Source organism: Callospermophilus lateralis, unplaced genomic scaffold (assembly GCF_048772815.1).
Source record: "Callospermophilus lateralis isolate mCalLat2 unplaced genomic scaffold, mCalLat2.hap1 Scaffold_260, whole genome shotgun sequence".
Classification (NCBI taxonomy): Eukaryota; Metazoa; Chordata; class Mammalia; order Rodentia; family Sciuridae; genus Callospermophilus; species Callospermophilus lateralis.
In genome coordinates this window covers 440,724-465,529 of record NW_027513384.1, presented here as the reverse complement: position 1 = coordinate 465,529, position 24,806 = coordinate 440,724, and the positions used below count along the sequence as shown (strand labels likewise).

At 36.4% G+C, this 24,806-nt stretch overlaps 1 protein-coding gene across 1 annotated transcript in view; it reads left to right on the top strand.

Moving 5' to 3' along the window:
* Nucleotides 1–12,031: 12,031 nt before the first annotated feature.
* Nucleotides 12,032–24,806, top strand: part of LOC143387343 (uncharacterized) — an 81,502-nt gene continuing 68,727 nt past the window's right edge. The window contains exons 1-2 of the mRNA XM_077108249.1: nucleotides 12,032–12,262; nucleotides 19,300–19,362. Coding sequence (XP_076964364.1) covers nucleotides 12,032–12,262; nucleotides 19,300–19,362 — 294 coding nt within the window. The remainder of the gene's footprint in view (nucleotides 12,263–19,299; nucleotides 19,363–24,806) is intronic.

Here is a 24,806-nt window from a genome sequence, read left to right as displayed (position 1 = left end):
ATTTAATTATAATTTCCAGGGTCCAGCCCTAGCAGGAATCCAGGTGTCCTGAAGTTTGAATGGCATTGGGTACTGAAGGATACATGGCCTCAGCAAAAGAAGAGGAGACAGGATGACAGGTTGCAAATTACAAGCAGCTTTCAGAAGAATCTGATGCCCATAGAGGGGCCTTTATTTTTATACCTTTTTTTAAAGGTATTTTTTCATGAAGTTAAAGTTACAACAAAGCCAAAAACTTCTTTCATTTATATGATTTTCAAGAGTTGCAATCTTTTCTGACTCATATTAAATTCATAAGATATTGAACACATTGTTTAAAATATGTTCCTGTAACCTTTGCCAATCATGATTAAGCTTTCACATTTTTCACTTCAATCACTAAGTAGTAGACTATGCAACTTGACTACGTGTATCATGACCGATTAACTTTAGACTTTAAAGCACATGTATAATTATTGGTAAGCTTTTTTACTTCTAAACTAAAGTCCTAATAATACACACTTAAGACAGTGAAAGCCTATTACTTAGAAGCCCACTCCTCTAAACTGACTCTAAAATATATCTATATAAAATTTTACATTATTCTCTTTTTCCAAAGTAATTTTCTTTTTTCACATGACCTATTTAACTGCTTTTTAAAAGAGTTTCTTTGATCCTTCATCAAATTATGAATTCTTGTGTCTTTATAATTCTTAATTAAAGAGCAGGCTCTGCACTTCAACTCATTTGCTATTAATATTAACTATGTGTTTCCTATTTTCATCATGAATTCCTGTGTAGTGAAAGAAGGCTCTGTTAGTAAAGGGAATGTATGTTGCACAGGTTGTGGCTTTAGAATGAGGGGCTTAGTGTAAATTGTTAAGCTTTTCTCAGGAATCTTGATTTGCAATCTTTTCCCTGTGAATTTCTTATGAAAAACACTATTGTTTGTATTGTCAAAGATACTAAAATACAACTCAGGACATAACTTTTTTGTATTATTAATCTCATTCTGGGAATTTTCCTGCAATCTCAGGCAACATGTACTTTTATTATTGATTGTTGTATGCCCTATTATCTATCTCATGAGTATTATAAACAAAACACTTAACATTCTCCATGGTACTGGGTTCCAGGTTGTGCAGCCCTGCCACAGAATCCCCCTCACTGTGACCCTGTAAGACAGGATGTGTAGGAACATCTTCACCACACTGTCTGTAAGATACTAGCTATTTTCCACATAGAAACCACTTGGTATCTTGTGGTTGAATAATGGCATCCAGTCAATATGAGTGGATTAATAATCTGACAATGGATAACAAGTCATTCTAAAATATATTCACTCACTGGACCCCTGTGCCAAATCCCCAGCCCTATTTTGCATTTTATTTAGAGAAAGATTCTCACTGAGTTGCTTAACACCTCATCTTTGCTGAAACCAAAATTTAACTCATGATCCTCCTGCTTCAGCCTTCCAAGATACTGGGATTACAGAAGTGCACCATTGCACTTGGCTCTGTTCACATATTTAATGCCAGCATTCCCTCTTTGTCTTGTCAACTGTTTTATTTTCTCTATTTTACATTTCAAATAAATGCAGTATTTCTAATTTTTTCCAAGAACTGGATGTCAGATTAAAGATTTTGGTTTCTCTTTGTGAGCATTTCACATGAGAGAAAAGCAGACAAATGTAAGTTGACAGTTTGAAAAATAATAATAGTTTTTCTCTGCTCTCTGTCTTCCCATGTACAGACACCTTATCTCAATATCTGATTTGAAATTCTTCCTTTAAGACTTTCCTGTGTGATGTGTCCTCATTCTAACCTCCTATATTGTCCTAATTGTGGGTTTCATAACTGCTTGACAAAAGGTTTGAAGAGCCACCATGTCTAATTTCTTTTGGGGGTGTCTAGTGAATATCATTCCCTGGGTCTCTCCACCATGTCTAAATTCTTGTGGAGTGTCTAGTGAATATCATTCCCTGGGTCTCTCCATCTAGAGAGCAATATAAACTATGAAATGAAGACACTCCAGGGAGTCTCTGATAGCCCTACAGCCTGCAAGGATCTTTTAGTGATACAGGGCTGGGACACTCTGAAAAATTGAGGTAGAATGAACACCAATCACTTCAAATGCAAACTTTTTTTTTCAATGAAGACCTAACTTTCAAAACTTATCAATCAGAGTGGCAGGCAATGAGTTAATTAGAAGTGATGTGAGGGAAGAACAGGGTGACACTCTGAGAGAAGAAACTGTGTTCTCTGTGAAAAGATAATAGCATGGCTCTCTAGAACTTCACTTTTTTTGAAGATCTATAAAAAGATCTCAAAGAGTCTTGACCAGGTACAGTTCTTGACTATTGACTGAAAGCAGGATAACATCAACCTCTCAAGTATCCTCTGCCATGAAAACTTTAGGTTAATTAGGCTCATATTCACCATTTCTAATTGAATTCTGAAGCATAAACTCTCACAGATTTTATATTCGTAAGAATTATCTTTATTTCTCTGAGTTCCAGAATCTGGTCTATAGCAGGGTCACAAAACTCTTCACTTCAGGGTAACTAAAATTGCTCTTATAAACATTATTTTTAAACTGCGTTTCTTCAACAGATAACAGTTTGTTAACAAATGTAACATATCCTGTCCAGTTAAGCCAGAATTTTCTTGGAAAATAAAGCTGGGGTCAACATGTTGGGCCTATTTATTTATATTACTACATGTTGAAAACAAAGCTAGTCTACCACTGAGCTACGTCATTGTCACCCTTGCCAGATATAAAGTTGCATGGGGATGCAAATTTCTCAATAAGGCAAAGGCAGTATCTAATTGACATCATATTCTGGAGCGAAAAATCATAAAAGAGGGTTCCTTTCAGATATTCTATGCCACCTTTGCATTAGATGTGGTTTAATTACAATTTTCAATAATTCCAGGAAACCACTTTGAAATCACAAATTTTATTTACCTTTCAGTCCTCAGAGAGTCATGTTCTTCTCAGGTAGATCCTAAGCTCCACATAATAATAAATAAATTAAAGGTATTGTGTCCATCCAAAAAAAAAAAAATACTAACACCAGAAAACTGGGCACACAGGTGCAAGCCTATAATCCCAGCTTCTCAGGAAACAGAGGCAGTAGAATCATAAGTTCAAGGTCAACTTCTGCAACTGAGACCCTGCCCCCAAATAAAAAGGGCTGGGGATGTAGTTCAGTGGCAGAGCATCCCTGAGTTCAATCCATGCCACTGCAAAGAAAGAAAAAGAAAGTGACAACAAAAGTAACACTTATGATTTGCTCTCAAAAATTTTTCCACAGATTTCAACAAATTAAAATACCTCAGACATTAGTTTCTCCTAGTTCCTCATTTATTTAATCTTTATTTATTTACTTTTAACCTTTATTTTTTATTTTTATGTGGTGGGAAAGATCAAACCTAGTGCCTCATATGTGTGAAGAAAGCACTCTACCACTGAGCTACAGCACACTTCTCTGTGCCTCAATATCGTTATGTCTCATGAAGGAAACAAATTAAATCATAATCTTCAAAGAACCATATTTTATGTATAAAAATTTAAAATATGGCAAAAGAAATAATTAAATCACATGTAGAGGGCAAATGGGGGAGAGAAGTAATGATGAAAGAGCAGAAATTTCAATAAATAAAAAACAGAAAACAATAGAGAAAAATAAACTAATTAAATGCTGGTTCTTGGACTGGGGTATAACTCAATAGTACAGTGTGTGCTTACCATATGTAAGGTCCTGTCTTGATCCCAAGGCCCCCCCTTCAAACAAACAAAAAAAAACAAAAACAAATGAACAAAAAACAAAAACCAACCACTTATTCTTTGAGAAGACAGAAAAAAAGTGGAAACCTCCAGTTGGGCTAATGAGAAAGAAAAAGAGACAATATACATATTACTAAAATCAGGAAAGAAAAGATATCACAATAGTTTCTAGAGATAAGAAAAGGATATATGCCAAAAAATCCATCAACCTAAATGAAGAGAACAAATTTTCTAGAAAGATACCACCAAACTCACCTACAATGAAAACCTGAATTGAATATTTACAGGTTTATATTTAAGAAAATTTGTAGCTTGAAAATCTTATCTTAATTTATTTTTTTTTCAGATCCAGATAGCTTCACTGGAAAATTCCTACAAACATGTAGGAAAAAAAAAATATACAAATTCTATAAGAAAACTGAATAGGAAGAAATACTTCCTAACTTATTCTGAGGCCAGCATTAACCTGCAATCAAAGCCAGACAATGACATTACAAGAGGTTGGGATACCCCTCATGAACACAGGTGCAAAGTTCTATACAAAATTGTGAGGGGGTGGGTGGTTGTAAAAAGGATAGAACCCAGGGCTTTACAAATGCTAAGCTAATGTTCTAATGTGGCTAGGCTAATGCCACATCCTCAGTTCTTTTTATTTTGATACAGGATCTCACTGAGTTACCCAGCCTAGGCTTGAACTTGTGACCCTCCTACCTCAGAGTAGCTGGGATGATAAGTGTATGCAACCACATCCAATTCCCAAGCAAAATTTTAATGAATTAATTATAATAATATATAAAATGAATAAAACATCATGAGTAAATGAGATTTATGCAAATATTGCAAAGCTGGTTTGCCATTCAAAACACAATGCACATCATTATATTAGCAAACAAATAATAACAATCCAATACCCATTCTTAGTTCAAAAAAAAACAACAATAAAAACCATAGGAATATAACAGTCTCATTCTGATAAAAGGAATAAAAAAAAACCTACAGATAACACGCATAATAAAAAATGATTGAATGTTTTTCTTTTAATATAAGGAACAAGACAAGGATAACCACTCCCATCATTTTATCCAACAATACACCAGAGATTCCGCTTAGATTAATAAGGCAAGAAAAAAATTGACATTCAAGTGATAAAGGAAAAATTCAAACTGTATTTTTTAAATGATGAGATTATCTATATAAAAAAATTCGATGAAATATGCCCCCCAAAAAGCTACTGGTAGAAGGTGAGTGTGGCAAAGATGCATAATACAACAGCTAGATACAAAACTGAATTGTTGTTCTATGTTAGCAATGAAAAATTTTATATTGAATTTTTTAAACATACTATAATAACACCAAAAATGTCAAATATTTAAGACAAATTTGAAAGGGATATTCAAGACTTGTACTTTAAAAGATTGCTAAGAAAAATTAAAGGAAATCTAAACAAACGGGAAGAAATAATATGTTCATTTGTTGGAAGACTCAATGATGTTAAGAATTCAATTCTCTTCAAGTTGATTCATAGATTCAATATCTCAGAATCCAAGCAGGCTGTTTTGTATAAACAGTTAAGCTGATTATAAACTTCCAATGCATATACAAAGGACCCAGAGCAGTCCAAAAAAATTTGCAAAAGAAAAAATCTGGAATAAAAACACTATTACAAAGGTAAAGTAATTCAGACAATGTTGTACTGATATAAACAAGTAGATCATGATACAAAATAGAGCCCAAAATAGACCCATGTACACAAAAAACTGATTTTTGGCATGGTACAAAGGTAATTCAGCAAAGAGACAATGTTCATTTTTAACAAATGGTGCTGGAACTAAATACCCATATACAAAAACTTATGAATTTTGACCCCTGCCTTGCACCACATACAGAAATTAACTCAAAATGGGTCATATACCTAAGTGTAAAACCAAAAACAATATACCTACTCAAGGAAACAGGAGCTAACTTCTGTGACTTCGGGTTAGGCAAAGAGTTCTTAGATATGATACCAAAAGTGCATTAAAGAACAATTTGTAAATTGAATTTCATCAAAATTAAGAATATCTGTTCTTTGAAAGACACTGCTAGTGGAATGTAAAACATGTCATACTGGGACAAAATATCATAAATCTAATGAAGAATTTGTATCTAGAATACAAAAAGAACTCTTAAAACTTAATAAAAAAAACAAATACCTCAATTAAAAATAACATACAAGATTTGATACTTTACCAAGGAATGGCAAAGAAGCACATGAAAATATGCTCAACATCATAATCAGCCAATAGGGAAATGCAAATTAAAATCACAATGAGAGGCTGGGGTTGTGACTCAGTGGCATAGCACTTGCCTTGCACATATAAGTAACTAGGTTCAACCCTTAGAACTGCAATGACTTCTGGCTCTCCACCTTCTGGACACCTTCAGGAGTGCACTTTCAGGCCTCGTGACAAGTCCTGACCAAAGAATGTGCATGGAAGAAGTTTGTACCATTTCTGGGTGGGGCATTTAATGCTAGTGAGAGGTTATCCTGAGATATGTCTCTCTGATAGGACAAACAATAATGCCCATGATGGTGTTTTCTCCATTGAGCAGAGACCTCAACCAAACTATCATGGCCGCATTATGTGAGCAAAACACAGTCCTTTTTGATTTTAAGCTATTGAAATTTGGGGGTTAATAACTATCATAGCATATTGTAGTCTATCTTGATCAATTCCGCTGGCCTCCTATATCCATAATTCAACCAGTTGAAGATCAAAAACTTTCTTTAAAAAAAAACTACTTTGAGGGCTTGGGCTATAGCTCTGTGGCAGAGTGCTTACCTAGCATGTGTGAGACATAGGGTTTGACCCTTACACTGCATAAAAATAAACAAATAAAATAAAGGCATGCTGTTCATTGACAACTACAAAAATAAAAATATATTTTTAAAAACTGCATCTATGGGATGGGGTGGTGGCTCAGTAGTAGAGCACTTGCCAAGTGTATGTGAGGCACTGGGTTTGTTCCTCAGTCCCACATTTAAAAAAATAGATAAAACACAAATAAAATAAAGGTATTGTGTCCATATGTAACTAAAAATATTTTAACAACTGCATTTATACTGAACATGTATAGACATTTCTTCTTGTCATTAATTCCTAAACAATACAGTATAACAACTATTTTCATAGAGTTTACATTGTACTATGTTTCTACATAATTTAGAGATGATTCAAAATGTATCAAAAATATTTATAGGTTATAAAAATATTATTCCACTTTGTATAAAGTGTTGAACATCCATGGATTTGGGAATCCAGGAGAGGTCATGAAACCAGTCTCTCAAGGATACCGAGGGACAATTGTACGTACAGTATGATTATTTACTCATTGATTCAAACATTTTTCTGCCCAGCTGGTCAAGAACAAAAGCTCAAGTCACAGTCCCGAATATCCTAGTTTAATACATCTGGGCTGGGGAACAGACCTGTGCAGCTGTCTGGTTCTCCCAAGCAATTCTAATGGACTCCACAGTCTTTCTTTCATAATAGACTAGTCACTAAGTAGACACTAATCCAAAATTTTAGATCCTATGTGGATTAGTTCATGATCAGTATTACTGCCACTAACTAATAGTTCCAGTACTTACTCTGTGAAGTAGACACTGGGCACTAGTGTAGTAGGCACTCTACTGAGGGCCACTTAACTAGGAACTTAGCCTGCATCTATTTCCTAGAAGAAAAATTCACTTTTATTTAGGGTGGCACCAAAGAACACATATTCCTCCAAAACTGGCACTTAAAGTTTGTCACTACCATCCAAACACACGTGTAAGTGGGACTCAGAGATGTTATTTCACCTCAGGAGTCAGTGAGGTGGGGGTTAATGTTATTCTCATTTTACAACCAAGCACACTGAGGTTTAGAGAGTTTAAATGAAATGTCAAAAGTCATACAGGTTTCTGTTGATCAAGGTCAAATGTGAATCCAATTAATCTGTTCTTTTGGTATATTCTTGTTTGAATAGATAGCACATATTTGCACAATTCCACTTAGTCCTCTCAAGAACCTCAATGGGCAGGGTAACAGGTAAAATTTTCTGATACCTGCCACCAAATGTTCTCTGATCATCTGGAGTCTTCTTTTTGGTCACCTCTCTGCCAGTTCCAAAGGCTAGCCCCTCTCTAGTCCAGTGGAGCCTGGAGTGTGAAAGAAGGTGAGACAGGTGGAGAAATGGTCAGTTTTTAGATGTCCATCTAGGCAGAACTCCTAGCAAAAGATTGAAGATAGAGGGCATGGAAAAGTCCAAAACAGAGAATATTTGGCATCATTTCCTATATGAAATTTTGAGTAGGGACAATGTCAAAATAAAATCAAGATACAAATGGTGGGGCTGGGGATGTGGCTCAAGCGGTTGCGCACTCGCCTGGCATGCGTGCCGCCCGGGTTCGATTCTCAGCACCACATACAAACAGAGATGTTGTGTCCGCCGATAACTAAAAAATAAATATTAAAAAATTCTCTCTCTCTCTCTCTCTCTCTCTCTCTCTCTCTCTCTCTCTCCTCTCTCACTCTATCTTTAAAAAAAAAGATGCAAATGGTAAGGCAAAAGAAGGGTTTGGAGTTTGCATCCAGAAGCTTCTAGAAAGTTTCATGTGTCTCAAGAGGGATACAGAAAGGAACTGATTGTGGTAGTGAGACTAATGGGAGTTGCTGTGGGAGGGGTGAAGTGGCACTGGACTGAGAGCTACAGGTGACCAGAGATGACCAAGGGGAAATGGGCATGGCAACAAGTTTTCTAGCAGAAAATCAGCACCAGAAAAGTAGGGCTGGTTAACTGGAAGGTGCCTGGATTGGACTGAGTGGACCACCACTATTTAGGAGTCAAGCAGTTTTAGGCCCTCCAACTGTAGCCTTCTGAGCCAGTGACAGAGAGCAAGGAGGTCACTGTCCCAGAGGCTAATGAGGGCTTACAGAGCAGTAGTTTGAGGTCTTGGATTCCCTTCCACAACCCCATACCACCTTCATGAAACAGAGAGGAAGGAATTCTGAAACAATGAAGGTTTTTGGTGAACAACCTTTCAAAACAAGAGAACATGGGTCATGGAGCAGCCATTTGCAGGCAAGTTCTAGTTTCTCAAAAAAGAGGGTTGAGTCTGGGAGGAATACTGGGGAGTCACAGAAGCAGCTTAGCTCCAGAAACCCAAGCTGCAGGGAGAGCGTGCTTATGGTTGGTCCTGCTTTGGCAGATACTGTCTTCCTCCAGGTCTCTCAGACAAACAAAGTGGAAGGCACCATGGAAATACACACTGTCTCTGGGCCTCAGCATCTTTACTTTTCCAATGAGAAAAAGGACACCTCCCTGTGTTAACAGGATGGATGAGGGGCAGAGCCATGAAGCAGGTTGGCAAACATCACAGTCTAGACAGGGAACCTCCATTCTCATCTTTCCTTCCATAATGCTGGCTTCCCATGAACACTTCCCATGACAGTTGTGCCTGGAGCCAGCTGGGACCAGGGTGTAGACTCAATGACTAGAAAGTTATTGACAAACCTCATTTTAATGCTCAAATTATATCATGTCACCAGGAGGTGTTTATGGATATTTAGTTGATTGAATGAATGAATGAATGAATGAATGAATGAATGAATGAATGATTAAGTCAGGGTCTATGGGAGTCATGGATATCAATGTTGTCCAGCGAGGCTCTAATATGCTTTTGGTCGGATTGCCTAAGTAGCAAAGGCAGTCATTTTTCTGTCTTCTTTTGAATGTCACCTTCTGCGGAGGACTCTCCTGATACCCTCATTAGGTTTAAGTGCCCACTTTGTGCTCTTCTCTTCCCACCCCCATATACTAGATGGTTCATTGTGTTTTTCACTTGATATTGAGTTCTTAGAGACAAAGTTACATCTCATATAATCTTCTTGCATCCATAGCACAGGGTCTGGAAAAAGGAAACAAAAAGAACAATTTTTTAATGTTTTCAGGTACCAGGCATTGTGCTAAGTGCTTTAGCTACCAATATGCTTGACTACCTGAATATCAGGTGCCAGGGTAACATTATCATGCCATTGTGCAGGTAAGAACACTGAGGCTCAGAGGAGGTAAGAAGCTCATATTTCCTCCTTTTTTCTTCACTCTACCACTAAGCTACATCTCCAGCCCTTTTTTATATTGAGATATGGTCTCACTAAGTTGCATAGGCTAACTTTAAACTTGTCATCCTCCTAGCCCAGCCTTCCAAGTAGTTGGGAATACACGCATGTGTCACATCATCTGCCCTGGGCTCTTTCTTAAAGCAGATGAATTTTCTCTTACCATTGTCTCTAGTAAGCTTCCCCAAAATATCCTGGGCTCTAATGGAATTTGGCTTATGAGAGGCCAGTGTTCTGGGGGAGGAATACTAGCTGCTTTAAGTAGAAAGGGTAGTGCACTAGAGGATGCTAGGCATCCCAATGAATCATTGGTAGGGCTGGAGGAAAGAACTTGAGGCTAAGCTTCAAAGGAAAATGCCCCAAACCGCATGCAGGCTTGACCAGATGAACTAAGGAAGGCTTCTCCCTTTCTTCCCTGGAGTGCCACGTGCCAGGAGCCTTCCCTTGCTTCAACTCCTGCTGCTGTCAGCCCAGTGCTGCTTATCCTAACGGATCCAGAATTTTCAGACTAGATGAGTTAGTGAGTGGACAGCACTTGGAGTTTTGCTAGGCACCTTGTAGCTGCCCCTTTGATGTGATTTCACCTCCTTAACCACTCTTTCAGCTGGTGGATTGGGTTTTGTTGATATGTAGAAAGAGACTCATATGCTCTGGCTCATATAGCAGAATTATTCCCTGGAGAGTGAACTATCTTGGAGGGTGAGTGGACCTGCATTGTCTAACAGACATAACTATCATGTAAGCTGCTGTAGCCCAGGAAGACTCCAAAAAAGGGGTAAACTGAACCTTAAAGGCTCATGATTTTACAGAACCTGACCCAAAAGAAGTAGACTATGCTGTCTTGTGGAACAGGGTCAAACTCAGAGTTAGGTTCAAATTCTGACTAACTATGAACACGTATTCTACTTTCTTCATCTCAAGGACTGGAAGAATATATACCTTCAATAAATTTTAGCTCCTCTTCTTTAGAAACAATTATTATGATTTCTCCTGGGAAGAAGTGCCATGTGTCTTCTCCCTAACATCATGTATATTTTATGTCCTCTATGCCATTCCATCATACTTTGTATCAGAAAAATGTTATCCAAGGAGACTACAGAATTCAATACAGTCTCATAATTTTCTGGGTCCTGCCCAAGAAATGTCGCAGGGAGGCCTTAGGAAATTCATGCAATGAAGCTGAAACATTTTATTGATAATAATTTTATCCAGACCAGGAATATTGTAGCAGATGTCCACCTAGGTGTGTCTCTGTTCACCTTGGTGAACATTGGGGCCAGGGATGAGGTTGGAAGTAGAGACTGGGGCTAAGAGGCAGTACCCATGGTGCAAGCAGGGACAGAGCCTGGAGGTTGTCATGGAAGGCACTGGTATGAACATCGGAGGAGCTCAGATTCCCATGTTGTCTCTTGCCACTTCCTAGTTTTGTGATTGGAGCCCATTGCATAATCTTGCCACTCCAATTTTTCCACTGTGAAATAGGGAGGACAATAATACCTTCTTCAGGCATTTGTGAGGACCCTAGGGGTGTCGTTAAAGATCTCAGCTGCTATGCTTACTATTTTTACTACTTTTCCTGCGGTCCAAGCTGGGGCTGAAGCTCCCAGGTCCAGGACCCAGGCAGACAAATGCGCACAAAAAACCTGGCGGCCAAGTGAGACTAAGGAGCTGCCTAGCACCTTGGTTTTAATCCTTTGGGGTCACGGGGTGGGCCGAGTGGATTCAGGGGTGGAGCTTGGATAGAAGGTCAGAAGAATAGCTGTTCCTGACCAGAAGGCGCGCTTGGCAGTGTAAAGGGGAGTGGAAAAGTTATTTCCAGGGCGGGTTCGCTCAGCAGTGAGGGCCGAGTAGTGAGGGGACAACCAAAGTCTCGCGAGATCTCACCGCATTGGCGGTAGCGGCAGCGGAGGAGGCAGCATGAGAGGTGAGCAGCGGGCTGTGGGTGGCGTGGAGGCCCTTGGGACCTGAGGAGGGTGAGCGTGACAGAGACCAAGGCCCCTGGCAAGGGGAGCGGGGTGGGCATGAGGGTGGCCAGCGTCTTTTGAGGCAGTTCCCCATGCCCCGCTGCTGCAGTTGCACCGCCTGGTCTACACCATCCTAGACCTGCTCTGGGTGGGGTGGCTATGCCCGGGGCCAGTCCCACTGCCCAGTCAGACCTTGCTCTTGGTGCAACCCCGGACCCACCTCAGTCTCCCAGGGTGGCGGGGTTGACACTGCTGGCCATGGCAGCTCCACTTTGCTGTGTGCCAGGCACTTGTGCATTTCCATGCTCTGGCTGCACAGAGAGGGGCAGCGCCCTGCCCAAAGTTGCATTGCTGGGAGGTGGTGGGATGGGGCTTCCAACACCCGTGCCGGCCTGTGCCCCTTCCTTGTATCTGGCTTTACTCCCAGCAGTGCTTGCAACTGGTTCCCTGGGGTCCTTTTGGGGCTTCAGAGGGTGTGTCTGGGACCCACTCTGAAATTGGATGCAGCATGGAATGTGAGTTTGTTGGGTCAGGATTTTCCAAGCCTTTTGTCTGATTCCCAGAAGGTCTTCCACCCTTAAACTATCTTTTTGCCCTTTGTGAGAGAGCAGAGGTGGGATTAGAGTGACCTTTGTGTGCTAGGGGTGGGGTCAGTAGCCCAATAAAAGTGGAATACTGGAGCCCAAGGCTTGCCTCAGGCAAAGAAAACTTTGATTCTTTTTGAAGCAAGTGATTCTAGTCTGGTACAGGTTGTTTTCAACCACAAAATCAAGGCTCCTGTCCTTGGTGTTGAAAGTTTAAGGAGCCTACTTTTCTACTGAACAGTGAGGTTCATAAATAACAGAACCTGCCTACACACATAAGTGAAAGTGGGTATGATACTTTCACTTACATGTAGAAGAAAAATAAAGGGAGAACAATGTATGATATGCAGTACTGTCTCACTTAAAACCAGAACTTTCAGCTGTGGTGGATGACAGTATGAATTCAAGTGCTTGCAACTGCTGTTAATGAAGAAGTTTGAGTTGGTTTAAAATAAAAAAGTATTAAAATCTAGTTCAAACAAGAAAATCAAAGAGAGAGATGAAGATGGAAACTAGGGAGAAAACACTTAGAATTGGGATAACCTTATTTAAGTTAATAAAAAGCAGAGGCTAGATTGAAGTAGGGATGACATGCCAAGGTCAGTTACAGGCTGCCTCACTCTATCTACAGGTCATACTATTGCCCTTGCATGGATCCCATTCCCCACCATGTTGCAACACATCCTTTGTGTCTTGTGCTTTGAGGTACTGCTACTTGAAGGAACAGTAACGAATTCCTTCAGTTGCTAGTAATAACAGTAAAATATCAACAAGATTGAAATTTTTGGATTCATTAGGGTGCAATTTATGTGCCATCTCATACTGTTAGAATATATACTAGTTTATGTATACTCATAATAGTTTTAAAACTTATGTTGAGTTAATGTGTAGTGTGAAGAAATGAGCAGTAATTTTCAATTTCCTTATTCTCCTGAAGCATCCCTTATTAGTTTGTCTTACATAATTTGAGGCAAGCTGTGGGTTTTCCTATGAAAACTTTTAAATATTATGTCTTAAAGAAATGCTCATTTAAAGTGGGCTTGATTAAACTATTTTTAAGATCAAAATTCTTGTGACCAGGATTAATCTTGATAATACAGATCCATCCCACCCAAGCATTGTGTGAAGCCTAGATCCTGGCCCTCAAACACTAGATGCCCCAGGGTGTCCCCCAAACTCTTTGATAACTTTTTTTCTGGAAAAATTATCATTTTTTTCTGATGTGTCTGACATATAACAAAGACATGGTCTTGGATAGTGACACTTTTGTCAATTATTCTAAAATCTTTGGAGGCAAGGTTTTTTCCTGTCATAAAATTTTGTCTGTGTTTTATGGGAATTCACATTAGTAATGTTGACAACTAACCACTAGAATCATTTTACCAGTTTGATGTGAGAAAAGAGTTGGGAAGTGACAGCAGTGTGTATGATAGCATGTCTGAGTTGAGTAGAATATACATTCGTGTCATCACTTAGGGGCTGGGTTACTTTTAGGGATTGGATTGAACCCATAAACAATCTACCTCTGAATTCCAGACCTTTCCCCCCTTCTTGAAATGGGATCTTCTGAAGCTGTTGAAGCAGTCTCAAACTTGGGATTTTTCTGCTTCAGCCTCCCAGATTTTTTGGATTACAAGCAAGCAGCAACATGCCCAGCTGTAATCACTTTTAAAATAACCCTTTCTACTTACTAGTGTTCATATTAGCAAATTTGGAAAATGTAGATAAATGTACATATGCCAGTCTTCATGGTATGACTCATTACAAATTATCTTTTCATTTGAAACACTGCTAGTTATGATAAAGAAAAAATAAAATAAAGTTTAGCTTAAACTAGCTAAAGTGAAACAAAAATTTCTTCAAGTTGTTTAACTCTAAAAAGGATATTTATTTTGATTTTTTAAAAATCTTGTAAGGTGTTTTTTGCTTATTACTATTGAAATGTGCTATGTAAACAAACATTTAAGTAAAGACTTCTTGGATGAGGATATATTTTCAATTGTCTAGAGATATATTGAATCTTTTTAACATGAGAAGTCAGCCAAGTTGAAAATATTTTATTTTTATTATTTTGAGCAAGTAAAATGTTCCAGAGCAAAAGAAGTGAGTACTGTTAAAAATACTGTTAAACATAATTTCTTTTTTTCATATTCACATGTTCCTAAGTAAACTAAATAAATAACTAATTACAATGATTTTGAAAATGTTTCAGTTTGTAAGCATAGAGGATGTGTTTTCAATGGACAAAACACGCATGCCTTTATGGTGTTATACATTTGAGAGACGTAAGAGTTAGCTAGGAGGAAAACAAATAATTTACCCTACAATTCTGTGGTTTATAATTAAGGCATTTCATTGATTTTTAAGATGTACATCTGAGATGGATGGAATCTTAAAATTTGCATGTTGTAACCACATGGTAGTTTTTCTTCCGAGTGGTACATAGAATGAGAATATTCTAGTGTCTTAAAGGTGATGGCATCTCAGAGGCAGTGAAATAGGAAATATATAAAAATGTCAATTTATTGGTTAATTTTTAGCACCAAAAACTATTCAATGGTGACTTGCAAAATGAAGATACACATTTCTTTATCCTTCTTTTTTTTTGGGGGGGGAGGTGGTGAGTACCAGGGATTGAACTCAGGGGCATAGAGCCACATCCCCAGCCCTATTTTATATTTTATTTAGAGATAGGGTCTCACTGAGTTGCTTAGTGCCTCACTGTTGCTGAGGCTGGGTTTGAATTTGAGATCCTCTTGTCTCAGTCTCCAGAGATGCTGGGATTATAGGCATGTGCCACTACATTTGACTTCTAAATACTTCTGTCTAAACTAGAATTCTTTATTCAGAAGATTCCTATAGAGATCTTTCTCCTCATGTAAAACAAATGGAAAACCATCGTTCATAAACATGAGTACCTTTTTTTTTGAAAAGTGTTTGAGGGAAACAAACTTCTTCGTGCTTTTTCATGGAGAGCACATGGTGGGCAGTTAATGCATTTGAGGTTAAGTAGTTCAGAAAACACAAGCAGAGTTTATGAAATATGGATTATTTTTGTTTCTTTTTCCTATTTCTGAAAGTTTGTAGGTCCACTTATACTTTTTTAAAGACATCCTTAAGTTGAATTTTGATGATTCATAGTTGTTATTGTTTTTATAAGAATGTATTCAAAAACATTTATTCTCTGTGTACATAGTTTATGTGGGAAAGTAGCTCCATGATATATATTGGCTAGAAAGACTGTAAAAGGACTTTTTTTATTTGATAGTGAGGACAAATTTCATAGGAAACTCAACCATATGAAGGTTACATACCTTTTTCCCTAGAAGGACTTCAGCTTTGCTTATCCAAGTGTGGTCCTAGGTCCTGGAGCTTGTTTGAAATGCAGACTAGTGCTGTTGTGAACCTGTGGGAAGCACCAGACAACATATGTGACTCTCAAGCTTGAGGGTATTACCAGCCTTGCTGGACTAGTACAAAGTTTCTGATTCACTAGTCTGGGTGTGAGCCTGAGAATTTTAATTTTAACAAGTTATCACATGATGCTGATGCTACTGGTACAGGAATGATATATGAAGAACTATTATACTAGAGTGCCCTCATTGTACATTTCTCTCCTCTTTTCTAATTTCTTACTCCTTCAAATAGCTTTTTTAAAACAGACTACCATATTCTTTAACTTGATTGAAAGGGGAAAAAGCAATTTTTTTTTTTTTTTTTGCGATGACCATACTAAGATTGCTTTTCAGCATCTAATTTCAGAACAAAAAATCTCTTTAAAGCTTGGTTTTAAGTCTTATTTATATGTGTCTCTTTCTCTTCTTTCTGTAAGTATTCTTTTTAATGTTTAAAAATTCTTTTAATATAGATAACAAATTGTTATGGTCCAAAAGTTAAAATGACACAGGCATGCTTGGGAAAATCTGATTTTCAACAGCTTCCCCCCCCTTCACTCCTCTTTCTTTGATAATCTCTTTTAATTGATTTCTCATAGATGTCAATTGTTTTCTTTTATAGTAGGAGAAATGCCAGTATACTATATTATTTTTATATACAATGTAACATACTATGTTACTAATTCTGTTCCATGGCTTTTTCTTTATTTGCTCTTGAGATATTTTTCTTTTAGTATTTATTTAGAAAGAATATAATATTTGTTTATAAAAAAACTTTTTTAACAACAGCTTTGTTTATACAGCATCTATTAAGTACCTTGTTTATTTCACCAGCTCCCTTGGTGGGTATTTGGGTCATCTCTATGTTTATCACAGACCATACTGTGGTGAAACAGCTTGTGTGCATATCATTTTATACATGTGCAGGTACATCTGTGGGATACATTACTAGAAGTGGGATCACTGCACCAGTGTGCATTGCATTTAAAATTTTGTTAAATACTTTCTTTCTTAAGTATTGCACCATTTTGAACTCCCACAAGTACATTTTCTCCTTTTATCCATGGAGGATTGGTTGTTTCTGGATACTGAAATTCAAGGATGCTTGAGTCTCTTTCATAAAAAGGCTTAGTATTTTCATGCAACTTTTGCACATACTCCACATACTTTTAAATTATCTATAGATTTCATAGAATACCTAATACAATGTAAATGCCATGCAAATAGTTGTTATTGTTTAGGGACTAATGACAAGGAAAAAAGTTGGTATGTGTTCAGCATGACAATTTAAAAAAAAATGTTTTCATCTATGATTGTCGAATCCAGTCTGGATACCACAGATACAAGAGGGCAGATTGAAGTGTATGAGAGAGTTCCTATTTTCCTGGCACCTTTCCAATGTACTATGTTTACAACCCTTGAATTTGTTAACAGTTTGATAGATGAGAATTATCAATATAGAGTAGTTTTAATGTGCATTGCTATCATTATTTATGAGGCTGAGCATTAAAAACTAGTTGTATGTCTTTTTCTGTGAATTCTCTGTTCATGTGTTTTGCACATTTTTGTTTTGGATTCCTTTTTTTCCCTTTCCAATTTCTAGAAATTTATAACTTGGAGAGATTAGTCTTGTGTGATATAAATTGTTGTTTTCCCCAACTTTTCACTTATTTCATTTACCTTCACATATTTTAATATACAAAAGTCTTACATTTTTTTCTTTGAATTTCACAGTTTATATTACTTATTATAATATCTGGATTTTAAATCACTAAAACACTTCCAAGATTTTTAGAATTTGCCCATGGTTTCTTTTAGTACTTTTATGGCATCTTTTTTACATTTAAATGTTCAAACTAGGATTTATTCTGGTGTTCAGAATGATGTGTCGGCTTAACTTTATCTTTTTGTGTGTGCCTGTTATTTTCATCTGTTGGTTTTAGAGCCCTTCTTTGAGCACTCTTATTGTATTGTTAACTTTTGGATGTACTGGAGTGTCTCTTTGTTTGTATGCTATTAGTCTTTTTCTTCATGTACCAGTATCACATGATTGGTTGTATAAAAGTTTTAATATTTTTAAAACTAACTAGTTTTCACTTCTTGGTTTTCATATGTCTGGCAATTCTTGCTTGTTTATCTTTCCATAAGTACTATAGAACTGTTTTGTCTAGTTCCAGAAAATTAAAAACCTTAAAGAAATAAAAATCAGATAATTGTATACATTTAAAATCTATTTAGCTTCTCCAAACTTCAGCTTCCTAATCTGTGAGAAGAACAATACTGTCTTTATAAGAATATTGGAAAAATTAAAGGCAAAAATGTGTGGAACTCATCACTGTCTCTTCCACCACCACTATGTGCTGAGGAGTGATTTTTTCCTGATTGTACTTCTCTCACTTTTAAAGAGAGAAAGAAAAGCAAGACAATAAAAAGATATTGGAGTTGAAGTTAAAGCTAAAATCTTTCTCAGTTTTCAGTTTAAAGATAATCAGTGCATTTCAGAAAGGAAACAAACAGTCTTGTCTTCAAGGCCCTCCTGTTTGTTGCTCTCTTGTGTGCACGCTAATAACAGTGCTACTCAGCATTCCCCAAAGGCCCCATGTGTCCTATGATGACATCCTTTCCACCCAGAATCTGTCACACCTAATTCTGCCACTTAAGATATGTTATAACCCCAGCCCAGTAAAAACCAGTGTCTGTCACTTCAAGCAGCTTTCCTGTGTTGTGGTGTGAGCCTTGGTAGATAGGACACACCTTGAGCGAAACTGTTGTTTGTTCTGTATAGGAGAGAATGCCAGAACCCAGCAAAATACCTGACAATGTTCACATTGAGATGTTTGTTAAACAAACAAATGAAGAATTCACTTTGGACTTTTGCCTTATATATCTGGGAAGCTCCTCTCACCCATTACACATTAGTCTTGGTATAATACAAAGACTATGCCTCTTTTCAATAAGAGTTATAAGAAATACACTAAATAATAGGGGTGGATTTGGTGAGTGGTAGATTTTTTAATTTCGTGAGAGGCTACAATGTTAAAACATTGAAAGTGTGTTCTAAGAACTATTTTAGAGCCTCTGTTGTGGATTATCCCTCATATTTCTTAGAAATCTTCCTTATGGGCATTGTTATTATACATATAAGGAACAGACTCAAAGAGGGGGGCTGACATAACTTGCCCTTGGTGACAGGCAAGTGTGCAAGGCAGGGTCCAGGTGCAGGAAATGAGCATGCCATGGTGCCTCAGACATATGCACTAAATGCAATCATTTACATAGGTTAGATTTGTAATAGTGCCCAACTTTACTTCTCAATTGTCCTATTCTGTTAAGTTCTGTTTTGTTCTGATTGATCTCAGATGTTCATATTCTTCAGGAGTCTTTCTCTAACTGCCTTTGATGCTGGCATGTGTTTGATAGAAAATAATCTTTACTTTTCTATTTTCAGGTTCCTAATGAAGGTGATAAGAAAGAATGTAAGGCAGGAAAACAATTAAATATTTTTACTGTGGTAAGTATTTTATGATTTTACATTTTAAAAATTCTTAATTATTATTTGTTTAGTCTGGTTCATTAATGTGTAAAAGGGATATTGTTTTAGGAGTGTTTGAGTACATAGAACCTATGGGTGGTAAGGTGAATGCCAGGAAAATGGGCTGTTTGAATAATGATGTTTGCCTTTCTCTATCTCTTTGACTCTAATATTTTAATTTCTATTATCTTGTCATTTTAAAGTGTGGTTTTGAGAAAGAGATCTTGTATTACATCTACTTGCAACATTCAATGAATTCTTTTCTTTTTAATAGGAAGTTGAAAGTATTTGAACTAATTTTGGTGATATAGAGGCACTTCTTATTCTTAAAAGTTTGTTGTGATTTTTTATCATAATAATTAGAAAAATTTCTACCCATATAAGACAACATAATGACAAAAGTAAGTCCTCATGTCCTACACAAAGAAATGGCCACCATTAACACACTTTAGGAAACTTATTGATGTACATGAAAGTATATATATATATACTTTCATGTACATCAATATATATATATGACTTTAAATATATATATATATATATATATATATATATATATATATATATGACATTAAATAAATATATATATATGACTTTAAATAAAAATCAGTCTCTCTATATGAAGCTATGTGGTCATTTTTAATGTGTTTTATATATCTCTATTTGTGAGTTGAAACTGATGTGCATAATCATCTGTGTTCATTTTACTGGCTGCCTAGATTTTTTTAATTTTTTTTTTAGTTGTCAATGGATATTCATTTAAATATATGGTGCTGAGAATTAAACCCTTTGCTTCACACATGCCAGGAAAGTGCCCTACCACTGAGCTACAACCCTATCTCTGGCTGTCTATCATTAAGAGCCATCATACTTTATGTATCTACCCCTTTGATAACCATTTAGATTGTTACTTGTTTTTTTTTTCTTGTGAATAATGGTATGTTGATGATAGTATACATATTCATTTATCTTCTTAGAGGTATAACTTCCAGGTCAAACATTATTCATTTTAAATATTAATAAATATGGTTGAGCCCTCAATTTTCATGAGAATACTATTTTCAAAACCCTTGCTCAAACCAAGTTTTGTTAATCTTTTTTATCTTTGCTAATCCAATAGGGAAAAAAAACATTTTTGAGGTAACATGTTTTTTATTGGTACTGGTAATTAAACCTAGTGGCACTTCACCAGTAAATTAGATCCCCAGAACCTTTTGTTTTATTTTATTTTGAGACAGGGCCTTGCTAAGTTGCTGAGGATGTCATTGAACTTTTGATCCTCCTGCCTCAGTCTCCTGAGTTGCTGGGGTTACAGGTGTTTCCATTGTACCCAACTATTGAAGAAAACATTGTGTTATTCAAAGACTTCTTTTATTCAATATTCTTATTAACATAAAGAATTCTCTTCCTTAAGAACATACTTGTGATTCTTATTTGTGAGATATTCCTAGGAATTAGATGTAATGAAAATATTTAAACATATTGAGTTGTTTTTAGGTCTTTTGCCATGATTTTAACTTATTTTTAATATTTGAAAACTTGATGGTTGGGGATGTGGCTCAAGTCATAGCACATATACGTGGCATGTATGAGGCACTGGGTTTGATCCTCTGCACCACATAAAAATAAAATAAAGGTATTGTGTCCACCTTAATGTTTTATTCTTTATTTCTTCTGTTAGCTACATTTGTTAAAAATGTTTATGCTACATTTAAATAGATATTAAGACATAATTGCATGGCTGGGATTATGGCTCAGTGCTTGGCATGTGTGAGGCACTGTGTTAGATCCTCAGAACCACAATCAATCAATCAATCGATCAAAAAGCTATTATGTCCATCTATAACTACCAAAAAAAGACTTTATTACATATTAAATGGGTTGGATTTTGTGCATTTGAAACAGTTTCTTCCTATATTAAGCATAAAGCTTAATTTAGACTGGCATGGTAAGTGATCATTTAATTGGAAAGTTGGGTAGACAGAGAAGTTCAGTCTTCCTGTGCACAATTTAAGACTTTGTACCCTTTGAGATGGAATAGCTATGCAGTCAGGGTGGTAGCACTGAGGTGCAGTGGGAGGAGAGATGCCAAGTGCTGATGTACAGTGTAGATGAGAGCCGCTCAGGGTTTCTTTCTGTAAACTCTGCAACTGACCAGGTCTCCCCCAGGTGCACTGTTAACTCAAAGTCTTAGGGGTGGACTTTTAGAAAAGAGAGGGAAGAGCAGTAGCTTTTAGGCACATGGTTCATAATGAGCTCAGAGCTTAGTGAAACTTCTTAGGGATATTCCAAAGTTCTAAAAAATTCCCATCCCTCTTAGGAATTCCCTCTCTTCTAACACTAAATTTTTTTTTCTAGTGTGTGGCATGATGCAAATTTGTGTTGAGCTATGCAGAGTGAGTCTCTTACTACAGAGTCTAGATTGTGTCTTTAAATAGACATCCAGCATGGGAGTATGGCTGAAAACCACTATCTTCGTGCCCACACCTTATCTATAGCAGTGCAATTGAAATGTCACACAAGCTTTTCCTTCTTTGGTTTGTATAGAGAGGACACCTTGGTGAAGCTTCTGATTGTGTATGTTAAACCCCATGTGTTTTGTTTTAGATATATTTCAGTCTGTTCTAATATAAGAAAGTTTTTCAGTCTGAACATTCTAGCAGCCATCACTCAAACATTAATTGCTGTCAATGGGAAAGGATATCTTCCCACATCTTCTCTTGGTGCTTGAAACCATCCCACTTCCTTTTTCTTTTACTTTAAGAATAGATAACAGACACTTGGGAATTATAATCAGATTGTATCTTTTTTTTATGGAAAAGTTACCAATTATTGCACTGCAAAATAGTCATTTCTTTCTAATAGAGAGTGTTTCTCTCCATGTCTCTCTTTCTCTCTCTCAGTTCAGTCCTCTGAAAATACCTCTTAGGTGAATGAATGCTTTGTGTCATGCCCTGATGTAATATGTTTAAAAGAGACTTTATTGATAGCTTTTTCAAAAACCTATGTGGGAGGTAGATGAAGGAGAATGATTATTCATTCAATGTGAAATCTTCATAGATCTTTAGATGTCCACAAGGTAGAAGGATGGCCAATGTTAATCATCCTACTCTGATTTAAGGTCTGAAATGAGTATTTGCTGTGAAGAGTTGTAAACAGTGAAGATTTCTGTGGTGGGCTGTGGATTGAGCATTGCACTGTGCTCTTTGTGTGCATTACTTCATTTTGTTCTCAATACAGCAAGAACTCAGTAAAATTGTGAAGTTTGTCCTTGGGCATGTAGCAAGCATGTTTACAAAAACAAAAACAAACAAACAAAAAACTATCACTTGAATTCATTTCTCTCTATCTCTAAGGTGCAGTGCTTTCATATTCATACAGAAAAGGCTATTTGTAGAAGCTTAGAAAATTATATGTGATTTCAGAGGCTGCAACAGTAAGATAGATAGTATAAGGCCAGCTTCAGCAACTTAGTGAGACCCTGTATTAAAATAAAAAGGTCTGGGGATGTAGCCCAGAGGTAGTACATCTCTGTTTGTTTCAATCCTCAGTTCCACACCAAAAAAAAAAAATAGAAGAAAAAAAAGGAAAAAGTTGTTTGAATGTTTTCATGGTTGTAGTCTAGATAATGGAAGTGTTGAAAAGACTGACAATAACTTTTTTCTGTCATCACCACTGCCATTATTAATACTATCCTCTTTATTTTTAATGTTCTTCAGCATCAGCTAATGAAGTCTAGGAGCATGCCAGGGTGTCTGGCTCATAGGCTTGTATAATTTAGCAGCACTCCAAAATGAAAAGTTCATGCTGCCAAGTAGAAACAAATGTTCTGTGCATTGTTAATTTGGTTATAGGAGAGAATGCTTGTTTTTCCTTGCTATGTGCTAATGAATCTGGAAGATTTTCTTAGAAATGTAATGGATTTTGACTCATTTAAATCCATGTAATTGAAAAGAAATGGGAAGTCTAAATAAACAATTTTTCATTGTAGTGTTTGGTTACTTTCATTCTGTAACCTGCCAGCTAATTGTGAATTGCATGCTCTTTTGTTCTATGCTCTTTTTACTTTGGATCTGATTTTATGGTTGTTTTCAATGGGATTTTATTGGTAGGAATATAGATTATTTCCCCATTTGAACAGATTGTGTGCTTTTATGACAGAATATTCTGTCACAGGCAGAGTGATTCAACCTGACCCTTATGCAGAGTTGTTACTATATGACTTTGTGCAACCATTTTAAAAATAACAGTTTTATTGATATATAATTCACACTACCATCAAGATCACTCCTGAAAAGTGCAATTCACTGAGTTTTAGTATATTCACATAGTTGTGTGCCTATCTTGCTGTCTAATTCTGAAACACTTTTTCATCTCCGAAGAAGACCCATACCCTTTAGTCATCACTCTCCACTCACTCTTGCTTCATGTATCTATGAATCTCCTTTTTCTCTTTGTGGATTTACTTGTTCTGGATATGTTATATAAGTGTAATCATTCAATATATTGCCCTTTTTGTCTGGCTTCCTAGCCTATTTTTGAGGTAGCACATATCAGAATTTTATTCCTTTTTTATTGCTGAATAGTGTTCTATTATATTGGTACACTACAGTTTGTTTATCCATTTTTCAGTTGATGGATATTTGGATGACTTGCACTTTGTGGTTCTTATGATCATGCTACTGTGAATATTTGTGTTTTATAGTTGACTTATATTTTCTTTGGGTAGATATTTAGGAGTGAATTTCAAGGACCATAAGAAACTCTGCCAGATTCTTTTATAAAGTGACTCTATCATTTTACATTCCCATCAGCAATGTTTGAAGATTTCATTTCTCCATATTCTTGCCAACAGTTTTCCATGGTATTTTTTTTTCATAGTAGTCATCCTAACGGGTATGAAGTGGCATCTCATTGTGGTTTGGATTTGCATTTCCCTGATAACTAATGATATTGAATATATTCATGTACTTTTTAGCCATTATTTATCTTTGTTAGACAAATGCCTATTTAGATTCTTTGCCCATTTTAAAATTGAGCTGTCCTTTTCTTGTTCATTTGTAATAGTTAATATGTATTCTGGATATACACAAATATACTCTTATGAGGTATGAGAAGTGTAAAATTTTTCTTATTCTATAGTATTTTCACTTCTTATGAAGCAAATAGATTTTTTGTTGGAGTCCAATTTATCAGTTTTTTGACTGCTTATGCAGTTTTTTCTGAAATTTTCTATAAGTTAAAAAAAACAGACCTTATTTCTCAACATCTCCTGTTAAAATTTTTTCTACAGAAACATGATTATTTCTTTAACTACAAAATAGGTTACAGATATTAGAAATATTTTCTTTTCAAATATTTTCTTCAAATTTATTGGGTGAAGACAAAGTTTTCAAACCTGATATTCAGTGTACTTTTTTTAA